General features: G+C 41.8%; 1 protein-coding gene across 15 annotated transcripts in view; it reads right to left on the minus strand.

Annotated features, from left to right (window-relative positions):
* The window catches only part of ptprsa (protein tyrosine phosphatase receptor type Sa), a 278,016-nt gene that overhangs the window by 134,431 nt on the left and 127,226 nt on the right, over positions 1 to 16,359 (minus strand). For all 15 annotated transcript variants that reach the window (XM_074634605.1, XM_074634606.1, XM_074634614.1 and 12 more), the window contains one exon: positions 2,306 to 2,451. In XM_074634605.1, the coding sequence (XP_074490706.1) occupies positions 2,306 to 2,451 (146 nt within the window). The remainder of the gene's footprint in view (positions 1 to 2,305; positions 2,452 to 16,359) is intronic.

Below are 16,359 nucleotides of genomic sequence, written 5' to 3' on the forward strand. Positions count from 1 at the left end.
TGCTGAGAATACTGAGCAGAAGAAAGCTTATAATAAAAAGACCCGCTTTCAAAAGTGATTATATTTAAGAAGAGCTACATAAACATGAACAGCCTTTATGTTTGAATTATCAAGATATACTTTGTGTGTCAAAATCAGAAATGATGAAGGCTACTCGCAGTAACAACATAAGGCATTGTCTATTAATTATACAATAAAGTGTTCTTTTTGTCAAAGCGTTTTGTGTACACTGAGATTTCAAATGCGTGGATCATTCAAGTATAACAAAAACATCACAAAGGGAAGTATTAGTATGACTAAGAAAAAAATCTATCTAAATAGTAGTACACTAATTATATTAATCAACTGGGACCTATTATGCTTTTGTGCTTTTTCTATTTCCTCTAGTGTGTCAGATTATTTTTTGTGCATGTAAAAGGTCCGTGCAAAAGTCTATGCCAAAAAGTGTTACTCTTCCCCACAGAAACACTGCTCCTGAACTTCTCTTATTGGAAGCTTTGTGTCCCTTTGTGGTAATTTTGCATCTCCCTGTGGTAGTTTTATGTCTTTTGTGGTAATTTTGCATCTTTTTGTGGTAGTTTTGCGTCTCTTTGTGGTAATCTTTCTGTGACATGGTGACGTCACCAAGTAACACATTTGCACAATACCTGCCTAGCGGCTAGTTTGGCACGCCCTCAAACAAATCTAGTTAGAACATTAAAGCATGTAAACATGTTCTAGTAGAAACCCAAAATACAAGTATATATGCACCTAAAAATGAGCATAATAGGTCCTCTTTAAGTTTTTAATTCAACCACTCCATCAAAATCAATTTAAGAGTGTCCTCACAGTAGAACTACTTCAATTGTATTATTTTAAAATGTGATGCTAGTGGGTGTAGCTGACAGTAGGGCAGTTTTGACATAGTAGTTCCAGAAACTGTTCAACAGGCCACAGGTTCGATCTCCCTGACACCAACATCAACAGCCATGTGTCCTGCAGTGAGAAGCAGACGCTCAAGACTTAGGCAAAATGACTAGAATTTAAATGGTGGCATTTATGAACCAATTACCCCTTCCTTTTATTATAGCCAGTCATTTCTCAAGCTAATCGCTTTTTGCTCTAATTTGGGATGGATGAAGTGTTCGAGAAGACATGCAGCCTGTCTCACAGCAGACCTACTCTTCCAACATCTATCGTTCCTCAGAGGAGCTTACACCATCTCAACGCAGGGTTCGCTGCTGAGATCTCTGAGCAAAGCGTGACTTTGAGATATAAGTACAAGTCTTCAGCAGCCCCGCTGCTCCACTGCTGCACATCTCAGGGCTGAGCCACTAATTAGGCTAAAAACACTGCAGAGCATGGCATCATGATCGATATCAAAGCAGCTGTCGGGAGAGTAGAACAGGGGGGTGAAAAAAATTCATAACTACTTCAAAACCCCCTTTACAAATTTTTTATTTCTGCTAAACGGGGGAAGAGAAGCGTCCGTTCTGGCGGGCTCCTTCGCGCCCTTGGCTTTGTTTCCCACTTAGCATGCAGAAGGAGAGAGGGTACAAACACAACTTGTCTTTTTATTTTGTCCTCTGTTGAGACGCTGCTTCTCCCCCTGTTGATGTTGTTGTCATTTTTTTTGCCTTTTTAGCCCCCTCCCCTGTGGTTGTCTCCGTGCCGCAGCGTGTGCGTGTCTATCTCTGTGCACTGCCGTCGTTAACGAAAGCAACTTTTTAATTAAGAGACACTGAGCATCAATCAAGACTTTTAGAGATGCCATCTGGGACGCCTGCCGAGAACTGAACAACAAACATCATGAATAACGCACAGACAGACGCATTCACACAGACGGGGCGGTATGCAGGAAAAAGGAGCAGCGATGGAAACAAGAATGTGACAACAGAGACGGAGTCAGTCAAGTGCAAAAGAGGAAAGAGAGGGAGGAATGGGAGTGCTCTGCGTTTAGTTACTGGGCGACTGTAGCCAATGGCAGGACCTGCGCACATTGCTCCGAGGTTAGAGGCCAGTCCATGAAAAGATTAGTAGTTGTTGTCCAGAACTATTTGTGAAAACTGTGGGTGAAGAAAGCAAACAAAAACAGCCTTTTCTGTGTTTTCTAAGGCTGTGTGGGAACCCAACTGCAACAGCAGACTGTGCTTGGGATGTGAAAGTTGTGCGGGGCAGCGTTGAAAAAAATGTGCGGGCAAATAAAGGTTAAAGTTTTTCATCTTCTACTTTAGTGTAGTGTTGCATGACATTTCAGTGACGTGGTACAGGACAGCCCTCCTCACCCGTAGGCTGCAGCAGTGAGCAGCAGGGCTCGTGGACTCACCTCTATACGCTGGGAGTTGACCTTCTTGCCTTTCTTGTTCCAGCTAACCCTTGGCTTGGGGTCGCCCGTCGCCTGGCACACGAAGGAAACCACACCCCCTGAGACGCCAATCTGGTCAACGGGAACTTTAGTGAACCGTGGTGATGCTAGGGAAGACAGACAGAGAGAGAAAGACGTTAGCACAAGTCATGAGACGAACGTGAGAACGAATCTCCTTTCAAAGCAGCGTTAAATAAGTGTGATTACATTTCCGAAAGGACGGGCTGCCAAATGCCTATTTCCACACACAGATACACAATGTCACACAATCCCACTTTCCTCTCTCCAAACCCTTCTGTATCTCATTCTCACTCTGTACCACACACCCACACGCTCTGTTCTGCAGCAGAGCAAAGTCTTGGATAAGTAATGGGAGACAGTCAGTCGGAGTTTTGGAGAGGCAGACAGATAGCTCGCCATCCATCCATAGTGATCTATCGACATCAGATCAAGTGTCCTCCTAACTGTGGGGCACTTGGCCATTGAAGGTGTTGCTTTTTTGTGATGGGGAAGCCTCTTTAACCACTGGGCATCGGCGTCATCCGGAATCCCCCCTGCAGTACAGACCATAGACTGTATATAAGAAATGGACGTAGTCACGATGACGTCAAACATTGGTTTCAGGACTATGGTTTTGAAGCCTCAAGTTCGGTATTTTGGCTGTCGCCATCTTGGTTTTTGGTCGTCGCCATCTTGGTTTTTTGGAACCAGAAGTGACATGAAAGGGTGGAGCTAAGTACAACCGAACGCTGAATAAGACATTTTTAGGCGACCAAAATGTCACAATGAACTTTCATGAACTGAAAACACACTGTGAAAGGGTTAAAGTTCTAAAATGAAAACACTCCCAGACCGGACAATGTCGTGGTAGAGACTTGTCAAAACATCACAAGGTAACCACGCCCTAAAGCATCCCCTGCTTTATGGTCTATTTGACTCTAAATGGGACCATAATTTACTAAATGAACATCATGCTGTATTGAAGAAGACTTGAAACTAGCGATTGAGACTATAAACTCATGTTTACAATGTTTACTGAGGTAATAAATCAAGTGAGAAGTAGGCTCATTTTCTCGTAGACTTCTATACAATCAGACTTCTTTTTGCAACCAGAGGAGTCGCCCCCTGCTGGCTGTTAGAAAGAATGCAAGTTTAAGGCACTTCCGCGTTGGCTTCAATTTTCAGACCCGGAAGGCTTGCCCACTGATACACACTTGAATTAAAGAACTGTGCCTTTCCTCATATAGTGCCTCAATTTCAGTGCTGTGTAATTCTGTGTGTAAATCACGACACTGTGAATTTATATGTTGATGTTGTGTCGCCCAGGTGCTGATGATTACTAGCTCAAAGATCTCTCTGGAGGGAAAATGGAGTCTGAATACTACCAGTGCAGTAGAAAACCCAAAGAAAAGGGCATTAAGAAGATGAGGCAGTAAAAGTTGTTTTTTGTTTCAATGTGACTTTGTTTAAAAGTGTTCAAAAGTGAGACTGCTTTTCCTGTTTGATAAGGTATACAGTAGCATTGACAAAGCCACAATCAGTGGTTCAATTCTCACTTGGACCACACGTATTAAAAATGTACTCATAGAGCTGAGACCTTTTGGTTAAACTGTCCATCAAAAAAGTTAGGAATTTTGGTGCATTTGGTGCTGAGATGTTTGGCTCATGTCTAGGTTGCAGGAGGTTTAAAACAACAAGCCTGATAGAAAGAGAGAGAAAAAGAGAGAAAAAACAGAGTCTCCTGGGGAACTCGTTAAATCAGAATCATACAGATATGTGGGGATGATCAAACGGCCAGCGCATAACGTCAAATTAATAATTAAGGGACCACGGGCCGACACAAGTCTCCAGGCACTGCTAAACACATATGAAGGAGAGTTCCTGCATTCATTATCGGGTGAGGAGAGATAGAGGGCGGCTGTTTTAGAGAGAACGAGCCAAAGAGAAATAGTGTAGGACAAGGGAAATGAAAAGAAGAAGGGTGAGTGTACTGCTTCAGGAAAGCGGAGGCACCGCGTGGAGAGTTCATCTCACCACCCCCGACTAACAACCCAAATATTTCTGACGCAAATATTACATCAAGATGCACAAACTGGTTTAACTGGTGGTTGGTTTGCACAATTTTCTTCACCAGCTGGATTTTGTTCAAGTGGAAGAGGCTCTCTAAAGGATGAGTGGTTACGCACATTGTAGCAAACACCGAAATGTGTTCCTGCCCCGCTTACGAGTGTGAGATACACTTAACCTTGATTTTTACAAGCTTAGATGACTGTGAATGCTAGATTATCGCTGAAAGCAAGAATATGTGCTCATTACGCTCTCCATGGTCAAATGAAGAGAAAAAAAAATGCTTTTAACTAAAAACTATTGTGTTTCCTTTTTTTCAGAGCAGCCAGAGTTGCTCGCTCACCTGCAGATGAGCAGAGCTACTCTTATCTTGCTTTGATTTTTGTCTCCTTTTTTCTTAGGTAATTTGGGGCATATGCAGCTCTAGGGGTAGAGCGTGACACTAACTACACTGCCGGGATTAAAGGTGTAATTCCCACTGCGCACACACTATTGTAAGCCCTTTGAAAGAAAAGTGCTAACTTCATTCCATATGTGAATTAAATTGTCATAAATCATCATTCTGACAGGCTGTGCGTGTTGGACATTGACAGACAACATGCTGAGCTAAATAAATCAGTTAAAGGGCAAGGATGAAACTCTTCAACTTTAAAAACAAGTCTTAAAGGGCTGTGTTGCTGGCGATCATTTTAATGATGGAAATACTGATTCCTTGCCTTCTGGTGGTAAAATGAAAGGGTATTGATTGTTGCAACCTTCAAACAAATCGTAGCCCTCTTTAAATCTGACTCTACATCTGTTAAAAATTAAACCCTGGGGAGGGCACATTCCCTGACCAACAGGAGAGGTTTCATAACACAATGTATAAGGTTTCAATTCTCTATTAATATCTCAAAATGACAGAAGATCTCATCCTATTAATTATTTCTATAATGCAAGCACATATTCGGTGTGCTCCGGTGCTCCTAATGGCATCTGCAAGATTTCACAGACCGGAGGAAAACAACCAATCAGAGCCGAGCTGAAGCCTGCTGTCACTGAGCAGCCGTCAATCACTCGCAAACTCCGATCGAACTAGGCAGCGCTGATCGAATATGAATCAATATTCTGTGAGTTTAATGCCTATTTCTCGCCTCAAATGTTTTCTGAAACATCTTGTAGTGGAGCATAGCAAACATTCTCATTTTACAGCTAAACCGTGCACTACAAGATGTTTCTGAGAAATATTTGAGGCGAGAAATAGGCATTACAGTAACAGAATATTGATTCATATTTGATCAGCGCTGCCTAGTTTGACCGTTTGATCGGAGTTCGCAAGTGATTGCAGCTGCTTCCATTGAAGTAACAGCCAATAGGAACGCTCTCTCTGAAATGACCTGTGATTGGCCAAAGTCTCCCGTCACGGGAGCCTTTGGCCAATTAAAGCCTGAAAACAGAGCCATGGGGAGGTGCAGAAGTCTAGTTATCTCTCAGAGAATTACAATATGCTGAAAGGTTATTATGGAATTTTTGCCCAATGATGCCAAAAATATTCTACCTACTGCAGGTTTAAGAAAGGCACATTTTGATAATGACATGTAGAGGCAATAATCTTAGTAAGTTCATCCTGCATCGACATATCTTGAATTTACATGGTAGACATTTCCATTTTAAGCAAAAAACTCAAATGTTGCTTAAAGGAGCAGTGTGTAGGATCTGGTGGCATCTAGCTGTGAGGTTGAAGATTGCAACCAACTGAACTTCTCCCATGTGCCAAGCATGTAGGAGAACTACACTGACTGACACCAAAACGTGAAAATGTTAAAACGTGAATGGCCCTATCACGAGCCAGTGTTTGGTTTGTCCGTTCTGGGCTACAACATGGCCCGCTCCCTATGCAGATATAAACAGCTCATTCTAAGGTAACAAAAACCCAACAATTCTTATTTTCAGGTGATTATACAACAATTAAAACATACTTATTAAAAATGATATTCCATTTCTGCCAATAGACGCACCCAATTGCTACACACGGTTCCTTTAATGCACGTTTGGAAAATCTGAACATGAGAAATTTCGATCTTCCAAAAAAGTCCAAAGTTGGAGCACTGGCTGAAGAGGTGTTCTCTATACCTGTTGCATGTGTGTTTTAAAAAAATGCATCATCAGGATGTGAATAATGAACAAAACTGACCTTCTGCTAAGATTATAAATGTAAAAGATTACCCACCAAATAAATCAGCATCTATTGTATACATTAGAGTATACATTATGAAGGTGGTGTGAGGGATGATATGAGCGCTGCAGCCTTTCTCTGGCTTCAACCAGTAGGCCTGCTTTATTTGTCTGGTGCATACAATGATCCCTTTTGGCATTTTACAATCTCAATTTCCATTCTGAAACTACACAACACAGCTTTACACAACACAGCTCCTCTGCATTTGACCTCCCCTTACAATATGCCCTCTGTCGAGACAGAAGAGGGATTTACACAGAGCACGCCTGTGGCAGTGGTTCTGCTGAAGGCCAGCACTCTTTGATTAGTTTTCCCCTGGACCGTTCGACATTTACACCCAGTCGCCTTTTCCCTCTCCTTCTCTTCTGTCTCGCTTCGTAGGGATGAGAGAGATGTACAGTACAATAAATGCACCGGCCCGCGTGTCAGTCTGAATTTAACTCCTGACAGATTCAGGATTTTCTCATACTGAGTAGAGTTTTTCAACATTACCTCAGGAAGGTTTAAAGAAAGCAAGGGAGCTATGAGGAAAAAATGGCTGAAATGAAAAGGAGGGGTTGACAAGAAGAGGTGAGGAGGTCACTGGCAAAGAGAAAGCTTGAAGAGGAGAGGAGAGGAGATGACGGGAGGTCCAGGCACCAGAAGAGATGATGTGAGGAGGGAGGGCAGGATAGAAAGTGTTGAGAAACTTTTAGAAACTTTCCTCCCTTCTTCTGCAACAAGTTTCACGGCACAACAATGCTAACATCTCCCTATAGTAGAGGATTCTCACCTATACCGACATACTTTCATTCATTCTGCCTGAAGGCATTTTGATAATTGTGCTTGTAAACCGATACCCTCCGCTGTCTGTCCTTCACTGTCCCTTGAACTATATATGATGTCCTGTTACAGTATCTCTGTACAATATGTTCAGCGGATATATGAAACTGTACACTGTGATCACATAACAGTGTGAGCAAAAGCAAGTCGGACTTTTAAGACCCAAATCTGTGCTGACAGTAGCTGTGTTTCCATTCAATTGTCATGTGAATTTTAAGCAAACTTTTGAAATGTCGCCAAAAAAGAAATGCGAATTAATCGCGTTTCATCAACTGGTTTTGAAGCAGATAAATTTGGCTACAGCGTAGTTTTGTCAGAAGTTGGCGCTATAGGCTACGCGTGGCTGTGAGCTGCCAATAAACAGAGTAGAAGTAGTAGAGGTTGGGAACCTGAAACAAAACAAGTCGCCTTGGCCATCTAACTATGTACGAGAGAGAGGTCTTCAGAAATGTGTTTCAATTGGGCAAGTTGTAATTGTTCTTTCATGTCAGCTAATATTGGCCAGGTTACATGCTGTCCGAAGACGAGCATTCACACTTCATGGGAATATCCGAGAAGACACAGACAGCGGAAACAGCTGATCAGTCATGTAAGTTAAATGTTCGCTACGTCAGAATTAATTTGGAAAAGATGTTTCCACCTCAAGCGAGGGTAAAAACTTTTTTAGGAAATGTTTCCGTTTCCATACAGGTTTTCTAATGCGATTCAAAATGCGAAAAACAACATGTGAATGCAAACATGGCTTTCTATAGCAACATCCAATAATCATAAGAGGAGAGTAAGCAAGTTTTTTTTTATATACATTTTCAGAATGGCATTCTTCTGAAAACTGAGACAACCTTCATGTCTGGAAAATAAGATTGAAAATGTCAAACCAGGCAGGGAGGCAGCACTTAAAGCTGGACAAGGCAATGCTAGAAACGGGGATGCTAATGGAGACACAGTAACAGAGATAATATCCCTTTCATATGGGAGATTATGACGATGACGGAGAGAATTCAGCCCACATTTGACACATTCACATAGGACTGCTGTCATAGGTTAATCTGCCCTCACTTTTCACACAGACGTGCGTCTAAAAGTGACATAGACATTACTGCAAACCATACAATTACACATAATTATAGGACATAAGTACAGTTTCAGGTTTGCCGTCTCCCTCTCTCACACTTGCCCACTTACAGTATGCGCTCCATCTATTTTTGTCGTCTGTTTAATATTGTTTCAACGTCATCAACATTATTTGGCTTCCGATCAACCCAGATTTGGCCCATAAATGTCTACTATAGTGCAATTACTACAGGTATGCAGTGTGCGATTGTGTGAACTCTGATGATGCGTAATTAACCTTTTTTTTCAATTTTCCTGGGCTGTGTGCCCCTGGGCTTCTGCTGCCAGTTACCGTTGACTTTGAGCCTTTCTTTTTTTGGGGGGGAATTTGAACCTTGGTGCGTAGCCAGTAATTGCAGGGTAGAAAAGGTTGAGTGGTGTCGGGGATTAAATTGCTTTAAAAAAATCCTCAATAATGAGGTATGATGGCATAGACCACTTATCAACAGATAGGCTGATTCACAGTGTTTCATGTACTGCGTGGGTTCTTGGAAACAAGAAGTTGAAACACACATTGGCTTTTGTGGGGAATCAAATGTGTGGCTTTCCTGTTTAGGGACCGTCTCTTTAATGTGCAGCATCTTTAAACATCAATATATCATAGTGATATTATACATCAGTCCCTGATACAATCACCTAAAACTAACGTGTCCATTGCAGTAATGCTGGTAATCAATTCATCTCAGTCCAGTGGTGTATCGTGCTAACCTTGTATGGCAGCCGGATTCTTGCGATGTCACGAGATCACACGAGAATCGCGGATCACACGTCACATGAAAATCTATCTTGGCAGGCTTCAAGTAATGTGTTTGTGTCCGGCATGCCTGTGAGGGGCTACCGCAGCAAAGCGGGCCGGTTCCATATTATTGCAAACTGGCAGCAACATTGTGGCTTGTTTGGAAAGTTTTTTTCTCATATATTATAATAGTTCACCAAAATGTGTTTCTGAAACCATTTTAGGTGAGAAATAAGCCACGCAGGTGTCGAAAACGGTTAGTTTAAAATATTTTAGGGAGTTTTCAGAGGTGGCAAGTCCCGCCAGTTAGTTCCGCTTTCGTTAGTTTCGCTTTCGTTAATTCCGCTTTCGTTAGTTCCGCTTTCGTTAGTTCCGCTTTCGTTAGTTTGATTGACAGATGTTTCATCCAATCATCTGCCAAGTATTTTTTGATAGAGCCCAACCTCCTTTTCCAAACAGTTTCCAATGACGGCTTCTCGAATGGTTCTGTGAAACAAACCAACTGACAGAGTCAGGTTAGTATACTGCTAATGTGCTAAAAAATAAAACTAGATTTCCCATGAAACCTTCCTATTTGAGAGCTTTATCTCAGAAGCGCTCCCTCTACACATCTGGTGTGGTAAAGCAACTTTGTGACATACAGCAATCAAGTTGATTTCCTGTTAAATATGTGCCTTATTAAATAAATTGCATTGTTGAAGCTGGCGACCTTCTTTAATTACAGAAACTGCATTGTTACCTGAATCATTTTTGTAACAATGCTTTCTTGGCATTACAATCAAATTCTACATTTAGCATCTTTAATCATCATGCATCTTTAGGTATATTGGGTAAAAAAGAGCTACAGTTAGACCCAATTTTATACTAAATCAAAGACGTACAACTTAATGTGGACAGCCATAAACTATACTTCCATTTTCCATGACTATATATATATATATATATATATATATATATACACTTTAGAATGTCCTCTGCTTTCTGTGCTTCTGCATATACAAGTGTTACCCAGAGCACAGAGCGTTTGAGGTTTGATTCCCACCGGTGCCACCTATTCTAAAAATGTACACGCTTCTCGTGCTGTAAGGTACCTCGTATAAAAGTCTCCACCAAACGGTGTGCGTTATGTTATCAGAGATGACATTGAAAGGACATTGCACCCGCAGTGGCCATTTGTCCCTTCCACCTATGTATCTCTCTATTCCCCGAGCTTCCCTCAGACAGACTGAGGTACGGCACTGCCCAGATAAGCACACAAGACCTGTCTTTATCTGCCTGGCAGGGGGACATGGTCTGAGCTAAAATAACCAGCAATGGGGGCCCGGCTATCTTCACAAGGCCCCGAGAATAGAACAGATCCACGCAAACACGAGCGGCAAGCAGGAGGGGGAAAAAAAAGACTCACACTGTGCACACAGACGCTTGTTTAGCTAATACAGCTACCACCTGCTACTGGCCGCTACCTCTGCTGGACCTGATAACACAGAATACACCAGCACTGTGATTATAAAGTGGTGGAGAGTGGGAGGTGGGTATGTGAATATGAGACAGCTCCATTTACACTTCCTTTTCTGTTGTCGTTTTTGTAGAGGGGGTGCGAGAGGAGGGAGGGTTCTGGCTTTATGACTAACACGGTAATTGATGGAGAAAAGCTTCTTGGGTCATAAATAGGAGCCATTATCTGCTGAATTAGCAAAGTGGGAGACAAAATGACGCACGGCCATTCGGTGATTTGCAGTGAAAGGCAGAGAATTGGGAAAAGGGCACTATCCATCTTGCTCCAAATAGGTATCTTTCACAGCACATGGAGACCTTTTTTTTCCCAGCAATGTCTGAAAAGAACATTTGGTACTATTAGTGGTGCTACTACAAGCAAACTAATTCTACTTTCTCCTTCTGGGAAGAGGGTGTGGTCACAGTGAGGATGCCGATAAAAATTACATCAATTTACTTTTCTTTTTTTTTTTACTGTTGTAATCATAGTTGCTCTGGATATGAGCAACAAGTTAAAAGGGTATAATCTATCCCACATATATTTCATCCAACTTCCTGCCCCTTTATCTCAACAGACACTATTCTGCCTATAAATACTGACGGATATAACCTTCTGTCTTTTGTAGTATGTTTACAAAGTGGCTGAGAGCAACGTGAACGACAGTGTGTCACTGATTTAAAGTTGATTTACTAGTTAATCCTGGCTGAGATCAAACTTAATTTTCATATTAGCCAAACAGCAGACACATGACTCACACACACGGGTACTGTCAAGACTGACTGCTTGGGGAAAATAACAACCCACGACTAGCGAGTGGAGCAATTTGGCATCCCAACATGTTCAAAACTTTCTTGTTGCACTCAGTCTAATTGGAACTTTGGACATTTTCTACTGATTTAAAGGACCAATTATGCTCATTCTCAGGTGCATATGTATACGTGGGTTTCTACTAGAACAGGTTTGCATGCTTTAATGTTCAAGAAAACGCTTTACTATTCTAATACCGGCTGTGCTGCAGCACGTCTTTTCACCCTCTGTCTGAAACGCTCTGTTTGGGCTTTTTGGGAGTTGCGAGGCAGGAGTTCAGTCTGCTCTGATTGGTCAGCTGGCCCACTCTGTTGTGATTGATCGACCGAACCAAACTCTTCGGACTCTGCTCCAGCTCCGCTCTAACTAGCTTTGTTTGAGAGCTTGACAAACTATCCACTAGGCAGGTATTATGCAAATGTTTGACTTGGTGACATCACCCCGTTACGGCAGAAAAGGCGGGACTTCAATCAAGGCGTTTCAGGCAGTTCAGCAGCGTGTTTCTGTGGGGGAGAGTAACTCCCTTTGGCGTGGACTTTGAGCTTTGTAACTCTGCAGACCTTTTACATGCACAAAAAGCTATATAACACACTAAAGGAAAGGGAGAAGTACAAAGCAAAAATAGGTCCTCTTTAAAAATGATTTACTTTGAGAAATCTTTAAACTTTCTATGGTGTTGTCACTGTTCAGCGGTAGAAGATCAAGTCAAATGTACTAGCAGTTAGTAGAGATGTTGCTGACGTTGAACTGCAGCCATGTGGACCTCTGAGGAGTAGAGATTTAACCAGCTTGCAGTATCCGCCTAACAGCGATCCAAAAGACTCAGCAGGCCGCCAAGCTGCTAGAGCTGCCTGTCCGTCAGTCCTGGACCCGACTTAAAACCCTACCAGCCTTTATCAGCACACACACAGGTATACACATGGAGGGATGGAGGGATGGAGGGATGGAGGGATGGAGGGATGGCGGACAGCTAGATAAAGAGATAGATTGATCCAACCAAATGTGCGTTCACGTGGATGCATTAAACAGCACATACAAACATACACACACACAAACAGACACACACACACACTCTCTCTCTCTCTCACAATCACATACACACAACCCACCCCCAACCAAGCCCCATCAATCAGGACCAATTCTCACAGGCTGACTGGGCAAGCGCCATCGCTATGGAAACCAAGCCTTTACTCTAAAGCCGTCTTGCTTTGTCTTGTCTGGAGGTTTTCACACGCAATCACTGCCAACAAGACCAGCAGACTGCTGCAAAAACTTGAACCAGGCAAGAAAGAGAGAAAGGAGAGAGAGAAAAAAAGTTGGTCGCCAATTTCTGATGGGAACACTGGTTGCGAGTAAAAATTTGGTGGCATCAACATATGCCAACTTAGAAGATGAATAACAGGGCTAACATTTAGTCTATGTCTGACATGACATCCTAACTAATGTTGGAAGAGGGCAGTACATTTCCACCTGGCAGCCAATGTAGAAATCTGTAATATGAAACGTAAGAAACGAAAGTAGCCTGGTAACTCATAATAGTGCTGCTGAAGGGGAAAATCATTTAATTATGTGATTGTGCAGGTGAAGTATGAAATTGTGAAACTGCTTGAATGTATGTTTGAAATAAGCACACATGTTCTGCCAGTCAGGATAAAAAGAATTACTGTCTGAACTAATCTCAGCTGTAGCCGTATTCCAAGGGGCATGTTTGGGTCAGCCTCCATTCCTATGTAACCCTTACCGTGGCTGTGCAAGCTTGAGGGTTAATGAAACAGTTGCTTTTCCAATTAAAATATAAGGAAGAAAGGCTAATTGGGGTTTGCTCTTGGGGCAGCTGGGGTGCAAAGCAGTTGCGGATGTAATGATTCACAAAGCAAGTTTGTGCCGCCTGGACTGTACAGTCAGTTCCCACAGTGGGAAATTGTCCATCTTGTAACCTCAAGTAGTTTCTTAAAATATATTTTCCTTTCAACAATTTAATAAAAAGGCAGGATTATTCTGAATATAATTCAATTTCATGTAACAAATGGCATCTTCTTGATACGAGTGGTAAGAAAGGCCCAACGTAAAAGCTTCATCACATCAAGACAAGTCTCGAAGCAATTGATTTCCACTGAGAAGAAATGATGTCACTTCATGAGGAAACATATTCACTTGTTTTGAGAATATAGAGATTCCAGGGCTTATATGCTAGATGAGTAAAGACGTGATGTTTTTGTGCAAACCCTTCCCCCGCTGCATCATACAGTGTGCCATCTATGTCGACTGCACTCCAAGCTAACTCTCAGGGCTCAGGCTTTGCAGTCCATGAGGGACTTGTGGCAGGAAGTGGGAACCCAGTATGAAATAAGTTCTGGAGTGTTAGTACCCAGAGGTGAAAAACTTTGCCCGACCACACTGCTGTCACAGCGAAGCTGCTTTTCTAAAATAAGAGCGGCAAACTCGTAATATGCACAAATTGGTCCCATTGAAACCATTGTTGAAGGCTAAAGAAAAAAGTGAAACGCGCTAAGTATCCTTCAATTCCTCAGAGAGAGGGGGGGGGGGGGGGGGGGGGGGAATTAAGCTTAAGTGTGTGTCTGATTTTAAAATGGCCACAGAGCACACACAGAGGAGGTGGAAAGGGAACAATTTTGTGTCATTTAGGGACTCACTTGAGGCAATTGACACTTGTTGGCTCATTAGATGAAGAGGACACCTCCAATTGCCAAAGGTGTTCTTGGTCTGATCAAAACAAAGGACAAAGAAAAAGAAAAAAAAGATACCAAACAAGCTTCTATCGCTCCACTGAAAATAAAACATCTATCTTTCTCTAGATCCAAATCCAAGTAAAGCTATACACAAGGAAAAGTCTCTACCTGTGCAGTCTGAAAAAGAAGGTATGAAAAGACCAACAGTCGGGCATCAAGGAACCTCTTTCTTTGGCGGGTTTCAAAAACCTTTGAAGATCTAAACTTGTTCATCAAAGCATTGGAGGCATTACAATTTTAAAAGCCACCTTGGTGGTGCGTTGAATTCCTCTCTGCTGGAAGGAAAGAAAACATAGAGCGATAGCGCCTTTCACGCATGTCAATCACTCGTATTGTTCTGTCAAACTGAGTTCATAGGACACTGCTCAAACTACTGGAGCATGTTACTGAAAAGAGACTGAGAAAGAGAGAGATGAAGGGGGAAAAAAGAAGAGATATAAGTATCGCCCACGCTGTGGCTGCAAACTTGGAGGACAGCTATTTGATCCATTGTGCTTTTAGAGGTACGTTTCAATAAAATAACTTGATTTTTTTCTGACACCATTGCCACAATGTTTTATTAGATAGTCGTGCATCCACCGCATGCTGTCCTGAGACCTCTTGGTAATCAGCCATATGGACTAGAGCTGCACTGTTTATCTATCGGTTATTCAGCATTGTAAATCACTTCAATATGGCTAAAGAGGAGGTTTCTTGTCAACGCTGTTCAGCCGTCTTGTATGGCAAACATTTGTACACTTTGACCGCACATGCACCTAAAGCTTACACCAGGAACTCGACTTTATAGTAAATGCTAAACTGAAGTTTTAGGCCTTTCCAAAGGGCACTTCACAAGAAGGAAAGACGGTTTCTAGCACCACTGAGTCAAATTGTTTCCCTCTACCATTTGTAAGTGTGCAGCTCTGAGAGTTCAACCTACAACAACTCTCCGAATGTAGACAGTGCCAGCAGGCTACTTGAGGCAGAGACTCATGCCTGTAACTCAATTAAAAATGAACTTGTTTTCTTCTCATTTCGGGAGAAAAACAGTGTATAGAGTAAAGCACGGGGCCGAGCGTGCAACAGCAGGGTGCACATGAAATTGAATTTGACAGAATTAACTTGACAGTGTTGGCTCAAACATAATTTGACTGGAAAATACAAGGAGTGAGAGAAACAAGGAGAGAGAAACAGAGAGACGTGGGGAACAAGAACAAGAAAATAACGGCTCCACTAAGGGGCTTCATTTTTTTCCAATTGGCAGCTTCAAAGGAATATAAATAATTGAACAGCCTCACCCCATCACTGAGAGTTCTGGCCAATTACTATTAGGAGTACTTTGCCAAGAATGCTACTGTTGAGGACTCGGAAAGGCCAAAAGGAGGAAGGAAGAAGTGAGGAGGAGGAGAGAAGCCAGAAAGAATGCTGACAAATAACTTCGTCTCCATATCCAAAAACAGAAACCCAAATACAAACACATTATACATACATTATATATGTATATATATAATTATACAAAGACACTTAACACTAGGTTGGGCAATTTATTTTAGAAATGTTTTTGTTATATTTTTTGTTATATATATTTATAACGATATATTTATCATGATTATTCATGAATTAGATTTTACGTAGAAAATATTTTTATTGTAATTTCTTATTTAAATAAACAGAGCGCTGCTTTCACTTCCATGTCGTGCTTCATTCCAACCATCAAAAACTCTAAGTGTTGTCTTTTTACGTTGTTATTGTCATCTATAGTGGTAATTTGCATAAAAACACACAATTCAAATGATTGAATGAAACACAACCTTTGGTTGTTTGAAGTAAAACATTAAACACACCTTTTGACTGCTGTGTTTGATTGGGTTCTTTTAACCCGTACTGTCTAATAATAATAACATTTTATTCTTACAACTTTCAGAGATGTTGGGTCTTTGTTTTGTTTTGATGCTTGTTCCCCCTTTACTCATGAATAAAAAGCACCCTGGGTTGAATTGATGTCTTACTTTCCACTTTCAAATGATTGCTATT

The sequence above is a fragment of the Sebastes fasciatus genome, chromosome 5 (assembly GCF_043250625.1).
Source record: "Sebastes fasciatus isolate fSebFas1 chromosome 5, fSebFas1.pri, whole genome shotgun sequence".
Classification (NCBI taxonomy): domain Eukaryota; kingdom Metazoa; phylum Chordata; class Actinopteri; order Perciformes; family Sebastidae; genus Sebastes; species Sebastes fasciatus.